The sequence below is a fragment of the Pteropus alecto genome, unplaced genomic scaffold, assembly GCF_000325575.1.
Source record: "Pteropus alecto unplaced genomic scaffold, ASM32557v1 scaffold287, whole genome shotgun sequence".
NCBI classification, from domain to species: domain Eukaryota; kingdom Metazoa; phylum Chordata; class Mammalia; order Chiroptera; family Pteropodidae; genus Pteropus; species Pteropus alecto.
Window position 1 is genome coordinate 1,359,746 of NW_006439718.1, and position 13,300 is coordinate 1,373,045.

The 13,300-nt window shown below is 40.3% G+C and overlaps 1 protein-coding gene across 1 annotated transcript in view; it reads right to left on the reverse strand.

The window, feature by feature from the left end:
• Nucleotides 1–13,300, reverse strand: part of VSTM4 (V-set and transmembrane domain containing 4) — a 92,281-nt gene that overhangs the window by 23,858 nt on the left and 55,123 nt on the right. Inside the window, exon 6 of the mRNA XM_006916949.2 lies at nt 11,243–11,276. Coding sequence (XP_006917011.1) covers nt 11,243–11,276 — 34 coding nt within the window. The remainder of the gene's footprint in view (nt 1–11,242; nt 11,277–13,300) is intronic.

Below are 13,300 nucleotides of genomic sequence, written 5' to 3' on the forward strand. Positions count from 1 at the left end.
GAGTTCACTCTTGGTGTTGAATATTCTATGGGTTTATACAAGTACATAATGTATCCACTGTTGTAGTATCAAACAGAATAGTTTTGCTGCCATAAAAATCCTCTGTGCTCTACCAATTTATCCCTCCCACCCCTCAATCCCTGTCGATCACTGATCTATTTATTTTCTCCATAGTTTTACCTTTTCCAGTGTGTTATATAGTTAGAATCATACAGTATGTAGCCTTTTCAGATTGGCTTATTTCACTTAGTAACACACATTTAAATTTCCCCCATGTTTTTTCATAGCTTGATAGTTCATTTCTTTTTAGTGCTGAATAATAGTTCTCTGTCTGGGTGTACCAGGGTTTATTTACTCATTCACCTACTGAAGGATGTCTTAATTGCCACGTTTTGGCAATTAAGAATACGGCTGCCATAAACATCCACATGCGTGTTTACGGGTAGACATGTTTTCAACTCTTCTGTTTTTATACATCATTTTTTTTTAACCATGTTGTATTTCAATTTCACACCCTGCTTTTTATTTAATCTACACCTTCCTTACTGTTACATTTTCATACTATTCCAGTGAGAAGATATGCTACAGTTTACTTAGCCATTCCCTAACTTCTATACATCTAATTTGTTTCCCAGTTTGATGTATAAATACATTGCTATAAATATATTTGTGCGTAATGGTTTTCCATTCCTAGACTTTTGTTTTTAGGTTGAATTCTTAGAGCTAGAATTACTAGTCGACAGACCATTTCAAGGCTATTTAATACCCACTGTCAAAATGATTCATGACAAGTTAGTATTACTTTACAGCCACTCACTGAGCAAATGAAGGTATTTATGTTTTCATCATCTTTAACATCAGGTTTATCAGCTTAAAAAATTACTTATTTAATGAAGATAATTGTGATCCTCTTTTACTTGCAATTCTCTGATTGCTAGTGAGGATGAACATTTCCTGTGTTTGTCTAATTGTGTCTCCTTGTTTATGAATGATGTATGGGCATCTTTTGCTCTTATTTACTAGGATCTTGAGTTTTTCTTACAGACTTTCACGCATGCACCTTTCACATCAGTCTAACGTGTTTATTTCAAACACTTCCCCCAATTCCCTTTGAATTTTAGCTTTTTGTTAAATACATGGTAATTTTGTTTTCCTTTGCTAAAACCATTCAATATTTTCTTTCTGTCTATCTATCACCTCTGAGGTTAGATCTTCCTCACCAGCTGCACTTCACTCTGAAGAATCAAATAATATTTCCCCTTCCTGTTCATTTTTCTTAGATATAATTCTTTAGCTCTTTAATATAAAATTTTTGGGATATCAGTGATATGAACTTAGGCATTCATGCCCAGGGCTTTTAGTAAACTGAAAAAGATCTGCTTTGTCATCACCATTTTCCTTCAAAACAGTAAAACTGCACTAAATTAAAATTAGTTTTAAGTCATACTTCAACAATGGAAATTATTACAATGAGTTATCACAATGACATATAATAGACAATTTTTCCCTCAGAATTTTATGTCTCCCATTAAGTCAGCAGGGCTGGTAGGAATTTCTGACTAAGAAAGCCCATTTTATGACTCACTTACAAGAAAGTTATTCTACATTTTAGTTGGAACAAGACTGTATTTTGTCTTCGACACAAGGGAGTGTTGCTGGAGCCAGTCAAACCAAGGGAAATAGGAAATAGGCTGGGAGTTCTGTCTAAATTAGAGAGCTGTGTGATGAAGGAAGTGCTATTTGTGGGGAACAGGGCTGTCTTTCTGGCTCCACAAGGGTGGGGCGCACATGTGAAACCTGTGTTGTGACATGTATGAGGTTCCGGCCTGGCTGCCTCTTATAGGAGACTTCATCTCACACAGGCTGGGCACCTCTGTTTCATGGAACGTGGTGGCCAAATTTAGAGAATGGGCACTGGACCAAGGATAGAAGGTCTGCACTAAAGCTGGTTCCACTCTGAATAGAGAAATGATCCTGGGCAAGTCACTCACTTTCCCAAGCCTAATCCCACAACCTATAAAATGATATATAATCTTGCCATCTATCTCGCAGGGTTATTATGAGGGTCAGATGAGACAGTGTAGCCTGATTTAGACGGGATATGAAATGGCTAAATAGCACTGACCTTAACATCCCCTATTTGGGTGCAGTGCAGTACATTTCTACTCAGGGAGAACAATGTTGCCACTTGGGTATCTCATGTTCCATGTCTTGGCCCTGAGGGGAGGTCTGCAAGTTTCAACTTAAACCTTGGTGAGATAGTTTTTCTGCTCAAGATAGTATATTATACCCTCCCATTGACACAGATACAGCAGTGCTGTACAAGTACCAGCACAGGAAGAGCAGGCATGGAAGGAGAGACCCTGAGCAGTAGATGGCTGGTCTCAAACACCAGGTAAAGTGGGCACCCTGGGTTTTGCCAGGTGTTGAACAAATTGTAAGCAACTACATTTTGCTGAAGCTAACATTGATAACAGCTATGTTTATCTCTGTCCAATGCAAGATATTGTGAAAGTGCTGATGTCCATAATATCTGACCCTCCCATATGGGAAAATGACACCTCAGAGAGCTCTGGTAAGGACATGGGATCTAATGCAGGTCGGCCTGCCTCCTTGGCCATGAAGCAAGGACTCCAGGCCCAGACCAGACAAATAGAGAACAAGAAAACTAGGACAGGAAGAAGGTAAATTAAGCCAGATCCACAAAGCCTCCTCCAGACTTATACCAGCTCCAGAAGGCAATATCAGCACTCCACTGCATTTTAAGCTGGTACTAAATTTAGGGTGGGGAGTTCCTAGGACTGTTACAGCTGCCCTGGTGGGAAGAGGATGAGCCAACCTGAGTGCTGGAGAGTAGAAAAATAAATAAAACAACATAAACTGAGCTGATCTTACCAAAGAATATAATTATAACTAAGAATCATAGACCCAACCACACCTTGTTTTCATAACTGAAAGTGAGATTAAAACACTCTCGCACTGAACCACAGCACCTGGGGCATGAGGGATTGCCCCATCATCAAAGGGCCATCCCAACATTGCTCTCCCCGGGATATACTGAAGCTGCTGCTACTGTTCATACCGAGGGGCTCTCATATATCCAAGCATTGTCCCCCAGACACCAAATGCTTCCTTTGGTCTAAGGCAATCTTTTTGCCTCCACATACGAAGTATGAATCAAAATGCTTCCTTGAGGGCTGTTTGATCTTCTATTCTGTTGAATGAGTAGATGTTCCTCCTCCCTGGGTACAGAGCTGTCACGTGCTGCAAAGGGATCTGATGTGGTTTGTCAGAACAAAGATCCCAGCCAAGAAAGCCCATTATGGTGCAGCTGAGGAAGGTGTGTGGTTCAGTCCTGCTGGCATCCTTCCAGTCCTGCTTCCTTGAGCTGTCTCTGCCTGAGCCCTTCTGGCTCCACACTGGCTTTCAAAGTTGTTGCTTCAGTTGATCTCTTTTCCCTCCAGAAATGTCTACATGCTTCCTTTCCTCCTGCCTGCATGTCCCAGTTCTGATAATGAGAATGCCTGACACAGATCTCTGAGGGAGTTAGTTCCTTTCTAAGCAGCTCTATGCTCCCTTTTCCAAGGCTGCATGCAGCACATTCATCACCCCATAACCCTGCTCTTGGCAACATCAAGTGTAGAACCCAGGGGTACACCAGCAGACCCCAAAGGGTCAGGATGCATTATTTTCTGCTGCTTCTGTCCTCCGACCATTTGGCATGCACATTCTGAACAGGATCAGCATAAACGCTGCTCCTTTGTGAGGTATTTGCCGAGATGTCTCCCTGTCTACACCTCCCATGGCCTTTCATCATAAATGGTTTACATCCCCCGGAGGTTCTACAGGGGCCTCATTGTTAGAGGTCTTTCTTTATAGTCCTTGCCAGCTTTGTGAAGCTGGCACTTTTGTTTGTGAACTTAAAATCTCTGAATGCTAACTGGTAAGATGGGGAGGTTCTTCATTAATATTTAGTGGTTCCATGCAAAGTCCTGGTCATGGGTAATAATAATGGCAGGGAAAGGTCACTGAGATTACCTGCTCAGAATATACTCCCCACCTCCAGAGTTGAGGCCACATGTTTCAGTGAGTCTGAACCCACCCCTCTGCTCAACATAATCTTATCCTCTGGCCATAATAGTGAGGTTCAGTTGTGTTTGCTAGTTAGGAAAGGAGACAACTCCTTCATGAGGTCAGGGGTAAATGTACCTGTTGCCACACTTTCCTTCCTGAGGAGAGCTAGCCTAGCCTGAGGACGCGTCAACACTGGGAAGCAGGACTGCCAAGAAAAGACCTAGAAATGGAAGCCACTGCCCTGAGGTCCACCCACAACAGCATCCCCAGTTAGGTGAGCCAGCCAAGTCCCTTCCTTGATAAGATCATCTGAGCTGGCTTTTCTGTCTCCTGGAATCAAAAGATTTGTAAATAGTACAGGGGACTAGCTATTTCTCTAATAGTTGGCAGTTTTTCATCTGGGGAGAGTAATTTGTGCCTTGCAGGGTTTCTAGGAGGATTAGAAATAAATCCCATAAAGCGTTCAGCATTGGAGGTTCATGGGCACACAGTAGGTAATTGTGAGGAATTCAGTCAGCTGGTGTTACCTGACTGAATCCCCACAATGACCCTGAGCGAGGGACAAAGGCAAGTTTGTGTCTGGCTAGAGAAGCTGAGTGATTGGCTCAAGGTCACCAAGCTGCCTGGTGGCACAGTGGGAACTGATGCCAAATCTAGGTGGACTGTTCTCTACATTATGCCAGGAATAACAACCAGACTCACCTCACAGGTCCATCCTCCCCATGCCTGTTCCTCCTGGGGGCTGTGGAAGAAGGGCAGTGGTTGGGGTGGAGACAAGATAGATCTGCTCATGGGGTTGTTGCGAGGAGTGAAGAAGATGGTGTATGTCAGGGCTTAGAACTGTGCTCAAAACGGAATTTAATAAAAGTGCAGCTTGGTTATTGTCATTAATGTGATTGCCATCCCTTGGCATCTGGCCCTATCCCGTCTCCAGCCTCTCTTCATTGCTGCTCTGCCCTAAATCTCCAGGGCTCCTTACTCCCATGAACCAAGTTCCTACAGCCCCCAGGCCTCTTTTACCCAGTGTGCTACTCTCTCCTTACTTCTGCGCCTGCCCTCCCAAACCCTCTTCTCCTGGAACACTTTAACTTATCCTTCATGACTTGGCCCACATTTCACTTCCAGTAAGCGTTCCCTACCCACAGCCCCCTGAGATGAGGTTAGGAGTGGCTCCTCTGGGTGCCCATGACAGCTCTGTGGGCATCCCAGGGGTGCTGCCACAGTTTTGCTTCTCTGGGTCTCCCATTCAACATAGACGTCAAGGGGCTGTGTGTTATTTCATCCTTGCTCTACAGGTCCTTACAAGCTATCCTATACAGAAGACTCACTGATAAGTATTGACTGAATAATAATAGAACTATTTTCATAGAGCTCACCATATACCAAGTACTGTTGGAAGCACTTTATACAAACTAACTTATTTAATCCTTCCAACAATGCTATGTGCTAGGGCTATTATTGTCCCAGTTTATCGGAGAGGTTGAAAAACTACTCAAAGGCACACAGCAATCAGTGGCAGAGCCTAGATTTGAACTGAGGCAGCTGGCCTCAGAGATTTTAACTATCATAGCAGATTGCCTTTCACAGAGGAATGAAAGTTTTGTTACATATCTAAGCACATATCTTTAGGTTCTCTTTAAAATCGAATCTCTGCTCTCATTCTAAGATCCTGAACAAATTACGGTTTAAGTAAATCCCATGCTATGATTGTCAGGATATGTTTAAAAATCTCTGATTGTTAAGAAAAGACTGAAAAATGTTGTGAAGTGAGCTCACAAACCACAGTAAAGCTGTGCCTGTAATTTATCCAACACACAAAGAGCCTGTGCCCGATGTTTATCTTTGAGAAAGTGTATGCACCAGAAAACATGAAGAAAGTTTGGATAACTTCAGTTGTAAGTCTTATTAGCACAGGTAACATAATGTTAAGTTTAATTTCTCCCATTTGCAAATACTTTATCTCAAACCCATACGAAGAAGTCAAACAAAGGGCCAGGAAACAAGCTAGCTGGGAATTGCCTTTTCTATGCTCCTGTTCATCCTCTCAACAACTTTATTGAACCTGACCTACAAGAAGGCATCTGAATCCACTAAAGAGGTGTGTTGTGGTGTGGGAACATATCACGATTCTATGCAAGTGGTGGCATTTCATTTTAAATCTGATTTTATGGGAACTTTTGGAGGAATTTCATACAGTTGAGTTGCTCTCAAAGCTGTTTTCCCTGGGGAGGGCACATTTCAAATCTTACTGAATCCTGAGATACCTGCTTGGGCCTGGGTCTCTGATCCAGGAAGAACTTTGCAGGGGAGGAAAAACAAAGTCTCCTAACCCTAAAGATCAGGGCCACCCTTCCCAGGAGATGGCAACTTCTAACTTCAGGGATAATGCAAACTCGAGATAAGACTTACATTCTTTCATTTGATCTTCTTTCAAAAAGTCATTGAATTCCCTAGAGTTTCCAGGTTCTGTCCCAGCCACTTAGCAAAGCCCCTCTCTTGGTCACCACAGGCTCAGTGCCAGCACATGGCCTCTTCCTGAGGGTCCTGCTCCCACCTGAGAGTTCCTGTTCCTGGCACCATGCCTTGGTCTTGTGCTCTCTGTCCATTCTCCCTTGGGAGGAAGTGGTCAGAGGACAGAGAAGGACATTTGTCTTGGTCACAGATTGAGGCTCCAAGGGCCCAGACAACCACTGCCATAGCACAGATGATAAAGCTGGGATCCGAGAGTCCTTTGGCAGGACAGGGGTGGGAGGAACTGCATATGAAACAGAGCACACAAACTAAAGCTGGTTTAAAGGCAAGATTGACCTGTTCACTAGCAAGTGACCATGGAAGGGAATCTGGGCTACACCTAGTCAAATTGACATGAGGTTCTAATCAGGAAGATGAATGCAAGTCTGCAGAGAGCCCACTACCAGCTTTGTGGGAATGGGCCTGGCCCCTGCAAGGTTCTGGGGTGCAGTAGAATAAAGGTGGGCTTTCCAGAGGCAGATCTGTGGGCTGACCAACAGAAGACATGCCCACAGAGAGAGGTCAGCTTGGGCACCTAACCAGTCTGACAGCACCAGTTGTTAGAAAGCAGAGCATTTCAACAGGACTCTGTGGTCATCCCTGACCTCTGGTTGGAATCCTGGGATGGAGGGAGACCAAATTCCAATGCCTGCCAGGCTGGGGTGACATCCTTTTCTGTACTTCCAGCCTTGGTCAACACCAGCTCAGAATAGGGGCAACCAAAGGGGAAAGCCTATAAGTGAAAGGAAGCAGATCTGAAGGGCTGGCACTGCATGCTAATGATGAAAGGCTAGATACTAGATTACAGCAAGCAAATCGTGAAAAACATTACAGGCTGGCCCTCCACAGCTTTGACCACCTAGCCATAACCTGCCTCCACATCTGAAATGCTAGTCCTTGGGACCTTATGGGGACATATGTTCTAAAAAGGAGACAAGTAGCTTTATTCAGTCATCATTTACTCACCATAAAATTGACTGATCATCATGTACAATTCAATAATTTTAATAGATTTATAAAGCTGTGCAAACCATCACTATGATATAGTTTTGGAACATTCTGTCAACCCTAAAAGTTCTCTTTGCCCATTTATAGTTAAGCTCTACTCCCATCTTTAGATCTAAGCAACTATGAATCTACTGTCTGTTTCTATAAATTTACCTTTTCTGGATATTTCAAACAAATGGAATCATACAATATGTAATATTTTGCATCTAAATTCTTTCACTTAGTTTAAAGTTTTTGAGGTTCATCCATGTTGTAGCATATATCAGCAGTTTGTTCCTTTTTTATTATCAAATAACATTTCATTGAATGAATATACTAAGTTTTATTTATCCATTCACCAGTTGATGAATATATTTAGGTTATTTCCAGCTTCTAGTTATTATGGATAAAGCAGCTATGAACAACTGCATGTATGTCTCTGTGTGGATATATGCTTTCTCTTGGGTAGAATCCTACAGGTGCAACTGCTGGGTAATAAGGTAATTTATGTATAATGTTTTAAGAAACCACTAAGCTTTTCTCCAAAGCAGCTATACCACTTAACATTTCTGCAAGCAATCTACAGGATCCCAGTTTCTCCACTTTTTCACTAACACTTGACATTACCTGTCTCTTCTGTGATAACCATTGTAGTGGGTGTAACGTGTAGTGTGTAGGGTATGTAGTAGCATCACATTGTGGTTTTATTTGCACTTCTCTAATGACTAATGATACTGAACATATTTTCATGAACTTGTTAGTCATTCGTACATATTCTTTAGAGAAATATCCACTTAAATCTTTTTGCCCATTTTTAATTGTATTTGTCATCCTTGAGTTGTGAGAGTTCTTTATTTCATCATGGCAGCATTTGTTGAAAAGACTATGCTTTCTCAATTTTCTAAAAATAGTTTGTGCAGGATTGGCATTATATTTTTCTTTAATACTTGATATATACCTCACCAGTAAAGTAATCGTGGGCCTGGGCTTTTCATGGTTAGAAAGTTTTAGCTAACAATTCAGTTTTGTGACTTGCTATAGGTTTATTCAAATTATAACTTTTTATATTAGTTTTGGTAATTTGTTTCTTTCTAGGAATTTTTACATTTCATTTATGTTGTCTAATTTCTTAGAATAAGCTTTTTCATAATATTTCTTTTCAATCCTTTTAATTTCTGTAGGTTCTGATTCCTTTTTCCCTTCCTAATTTTGATAGTGCTTTTTCTCTCTTGTTATTTTCATCGACAGTCTAACTTAAGGTTTCTAAATTCTGTTAATATTTTCAAAGAAGAAACTTTTGGTTTCATTACATTTCTGTGTGTGCACACGCATGTCATTGCATTCTGTTCTAATCTTTATTATCTCCTTTATTCTGCTTACTTTGAATTCCACTTTCTTTTTCTAGTCTTTCTTTTTCTAGTTTCTTGTGGTGAAAGTTAAGGTTCTTGATTTGAGACTTTTCTTCTTATCTAATATAGGCATTTAAAGCCATTTTTTTTTCCTATAAGCACTGCTTTAGCTGCATCCTGTAAGTTTTGGTATGTTGAGTTTTTATTTTTATTTAATTCAAAATATTTTCTAATTTCTCTTGTGATTTCTTATTTGGCCCAGTATTATTTAGAGGCATGTTGTTTTAAATTTCAAAATGTCTGGGAATTTCTCAGATTTCTTTGTCATTAATTTCAATTTAATTCTATTGTTGTCAGAGAACAGATTTTGTATAATTTCTTACATACATAATATTCTTAAGTTTATATAAATTTGTTTAGTGACCTAGCATATGGTTTATCCTAGAGACTGTTCCAAGTACACTTGAAAAGAATGTATCATGCAGTCATTGTGTGGAGAACTCTTATGTGTTTGGTAAAATTGCTTAATCTTCTGTGCCCTTATTGTTTTCCTGTCTAGGTATTCTATCAATTATTGAGAATGGAGCATTGAAATCAGCAATTATTCTAGAATTATCTATTTATTCTTTCAATTTTCTGTTTTTGCTTCATGTATCTGAGGCTCTGTTGTTAGGAACATATACATTTATAATTGTTATATCTACCTGATGTGTTGACTCTTTAAATTATGAAATTCTTTTTTATCTGAAAGTTACCACCTCTCTTATTATTATTGTTTGCATGGTACATCTTCCTCCATCCTTTGGGCACTCTCCATTTACTGCACATGTATGTTGCCCCAGCCAGAAATACACTTGTCCCAATCACGACCATGCAACACATGAGCACAATTAACTACAACTCATGGAAACAATAAGCACCCCAGGAAAATAAGGCAAGCAAGGCCAGGGGTGATGGCAGAGAAGCAGGAAGGCTGAGAGAGAAGGGGACTGGCCCTCTGGTCCCTTGGCTTCTGGGAATGGGCTCTGTGTATCTCAGGATCTCACGGGAGATCGCATCAAAGGCGGGGACAGCTACTTTGATATCCTCTTTCAGACAGATCTTACAGAGGAGGGAGAGAGCATTATAACATACACATGTGATTTGCATAGTCTACTGGTACCAACATTCTGTCACTTTGAAGTATAGAAACCTCAATTTTATTTAGTTCACTTTATCTTTCTAACTTTTAAATATAAAACTCTTCTTGAGTATCAGATGGTTTTATCATTTTTGTTTTAATCATAAAATACTATTTTTAAAACTCATGAGGAAAAAAATAGTCTACTCATATACATATTTTTATGCTCTTTCTAGTATTCCTTCTTCCTTCCTAATGCACCAAGATTTTATCTTCTATTTTGAGAATTTCTTTCAGCTATTGTTTTAAAGTAGTAATAATAGTGACAATTGTTTTTAGTTTCCCTTCATCTGAGAATGTCTTTATTTCTCCTTTTTCCTAAAAGATAGTTTTTCTGTGTATAGAATTTGTGCTTGACAGTTCTTTTCTCTTAGTATTTGAAAAAAGTTGTGCCTTTTCTTTCTGCTCTCCATGGATTCAGATGAAAAAGGCACTGTCATTCAAATTTGTGTTCCCCTATAGGTAATGCATTGTTTTTCTCTGGCTGCTTTTAAGATTTTTTCTTTGTCTTTGGTTTTCATAATTTTCTTTTCACTAACTTTCAGAGTCCTCCTTTGGTTGTCTTTTATATTAGTTTTGGGGTTAATAGTTGTGCTTAGCATGGAAGAGCAGGGAGAATTTGACCTGTGCCATATTGTCTAAATTGAAAGTCTCACATTTTTAATCACTATGAGTTTGTAATATCTACTATAACTATTATGTTACCTGTGAAGTGTGTCCCATCATTTAAAAAGTTTAGTATCTTAGCACTTATATTAGTAATGGCTATATTCTGCAGAATGGGCAGGTATTGTTGGAAGGTTAAGAGTGCTTGTGGTCAGAAGGCATCAAAGTGGTTCAGTTCAGCTGCCAACCCCTTTCTAACTGAGGGAACAGTACTCCAGTAGCAGGCGCCTAGCCTCCTCAAGCATGCATGTTGCACCAGCAATAACCACATGTTTATGGGATGTTCTGGGAGTAACAGCTAGAGCATGGAGCCTAGAAACAAGCAAATGAATGCAGAACACATTTTAAGGCTAATTTGTGAACTAATATGCAAATCTTCAGGTAAAGATACAAATTTAACCAATTTATTGGTAACATAAAAAGAAAGCAAAATAGCAAAGAGTTTTATTTGAAAAAAGAAAGAAAATATTCCTACCTGTTCTGAGGGCATTTCACCAAATAATGTCTCGCTGTGAAAGGAAAAAGAAATAGAAGATGATAAATAAATGCTCCTTTAGATATATATGCTCCAGGGATTATGAGGATATGTAGATGCCCAGGTGTTGCCCAGATGTTGGCACAAGCTACCTCTCATTTTTCATACCTCTCAGAGCTTTCATAGTTCTCTTTGGATGAATACAGCAGAGCCAGAACATGGATACCACAGTGACTTGATATTGTTCCACACCTGGATCAAGCCAGCCATGAAGCCATACAGCCCACATTTCCTGGTTACATAGCTCAAAACATCAAATTTTTTGCCAGGTTGAGTTGGGTTCTAAACTGAAGGATCCTGGAGTAACAGGGTCACCCAACTTCTGGGGTCTGCCTTAGTGATGAGAAAGCCTTTGAGACCACCAGTCTCCACTTAGATGCTCTTCTCTATAAAATGGGTTTTCATTCTCTGATCTACATTCTTCTAGGACTAAGAGGATGCTCTTGGAAAAATATTCTTAAAGAAAGATACCCTCCACAGTAGGTCTCCTTGAGAAAAACAAGAGTCTAGATGTAGAGGAAAAATAAGAATATCTAAGTAGTTATCCTACCAAGTGTCCAATCTAAACTCACAGTTGAGTTCACCTCAAACAGAAGTAAAGCTGAAGCAGCCACAAGGCCCTAGGTTTTTGTGGTATATTGTTACATCAATGGCCCCAATGATCATATCTACTTATATCCATCCACACCCATGTGTAAACCCCTCCCACACTGACTCTGGATTGGCCACGTGGCATGCTTTGGCCAATGAAACATTAGCCAATGTGTCATAGGCAGAGGCATAAAAGGCCCCTATGCTCGAAAGTTTGTTATCTCCCTTTCCCCTTCCCCTCCCCCTTCACTCTCTCCCATCCCTCCCCTTACCCCCCTGCCTCCTGCCAGGGAATTCTTCTGCTACCATGTGAAGAAACCTGGCTAGCCTACTAGAAGATGAGACCACATGGAATAGATGCAAGTCATCCTAGCTGAGGCCCCAAAGCAGCCAGGCCCCAGCTGATCTACCATTGGACTATAGCTGCATGAGTGACTCCAGCTGAGACCAGAACTATTCAGCTGAGCTCAACCCAAATTGCTGACCTGCAGAATTATGAGAAAATAAAATTTTGTTGTTTTAAGTTACACATCTGGAGTGATCTGTTAGGCAGGTGACCAATGCAAGGTCCAGACTAGGATGACAGAATCTCAACTTTAGAGGAGGCTTTTTAGGTTTATCTGGGCCAGTCCCCTATTAGTATCTAACCTCTCTCTGTATTCCATTTACGGAGCAACTACTATGTGCTGGGTAATTTATAGATGCAACAAAAATAAAGCCATAATTAGTATTTATTGAACATGTCATATGTTCCTGGCAATATTCTAAGCTTATTATCCAGATCGGTGGTCTTCATATGAGGTTTGCATACCCTGGGCACTCTTAAAAAGGATGGTTTTACGGAAATCTATTTCTAGATCTTTAGCCTTCATGGTATTCTTGCCTAATAATTCATTCTCCTGGAACACATCTGAAGTCAGGCTATATTCCTTTCCTCCCTCCTGTCATATCATCCTTTCTACTTCAGAAAACCCAGGAACACCTGTCACCCACCCTGATTTATACTATAGAGGCCCAGCCTCGGGCCCAAAACCAGTGGACGCCAAACAAAAGATGATTTGAAATATTGGTGCCACTGCTGAGAAAGCAAATGACTAATGACTGGGCCACTAACTTCACTAAAGGGAGGTTTCAAATATTTTGCTTTTGACAAGGATTTAATAATGACCTAATCCATTGTCAGCTGGCAGAGTATTATAAATCATTTTTGATGAAATTGAAAACAACAACAACAAAAACAATAGAAAAAATAAATGCAACAAAGAGCTGGTTCTTTGAGAAGGTTAAAAAAATTGACAAACCCCTGGCTAGACTCACTAAAGAAAAAAGAGAAAGGACACAAATAAAATCAGGGATGAAAAAGGGGGAAAAAACGACAGACACCACAGGAATACAAAGCATCATACA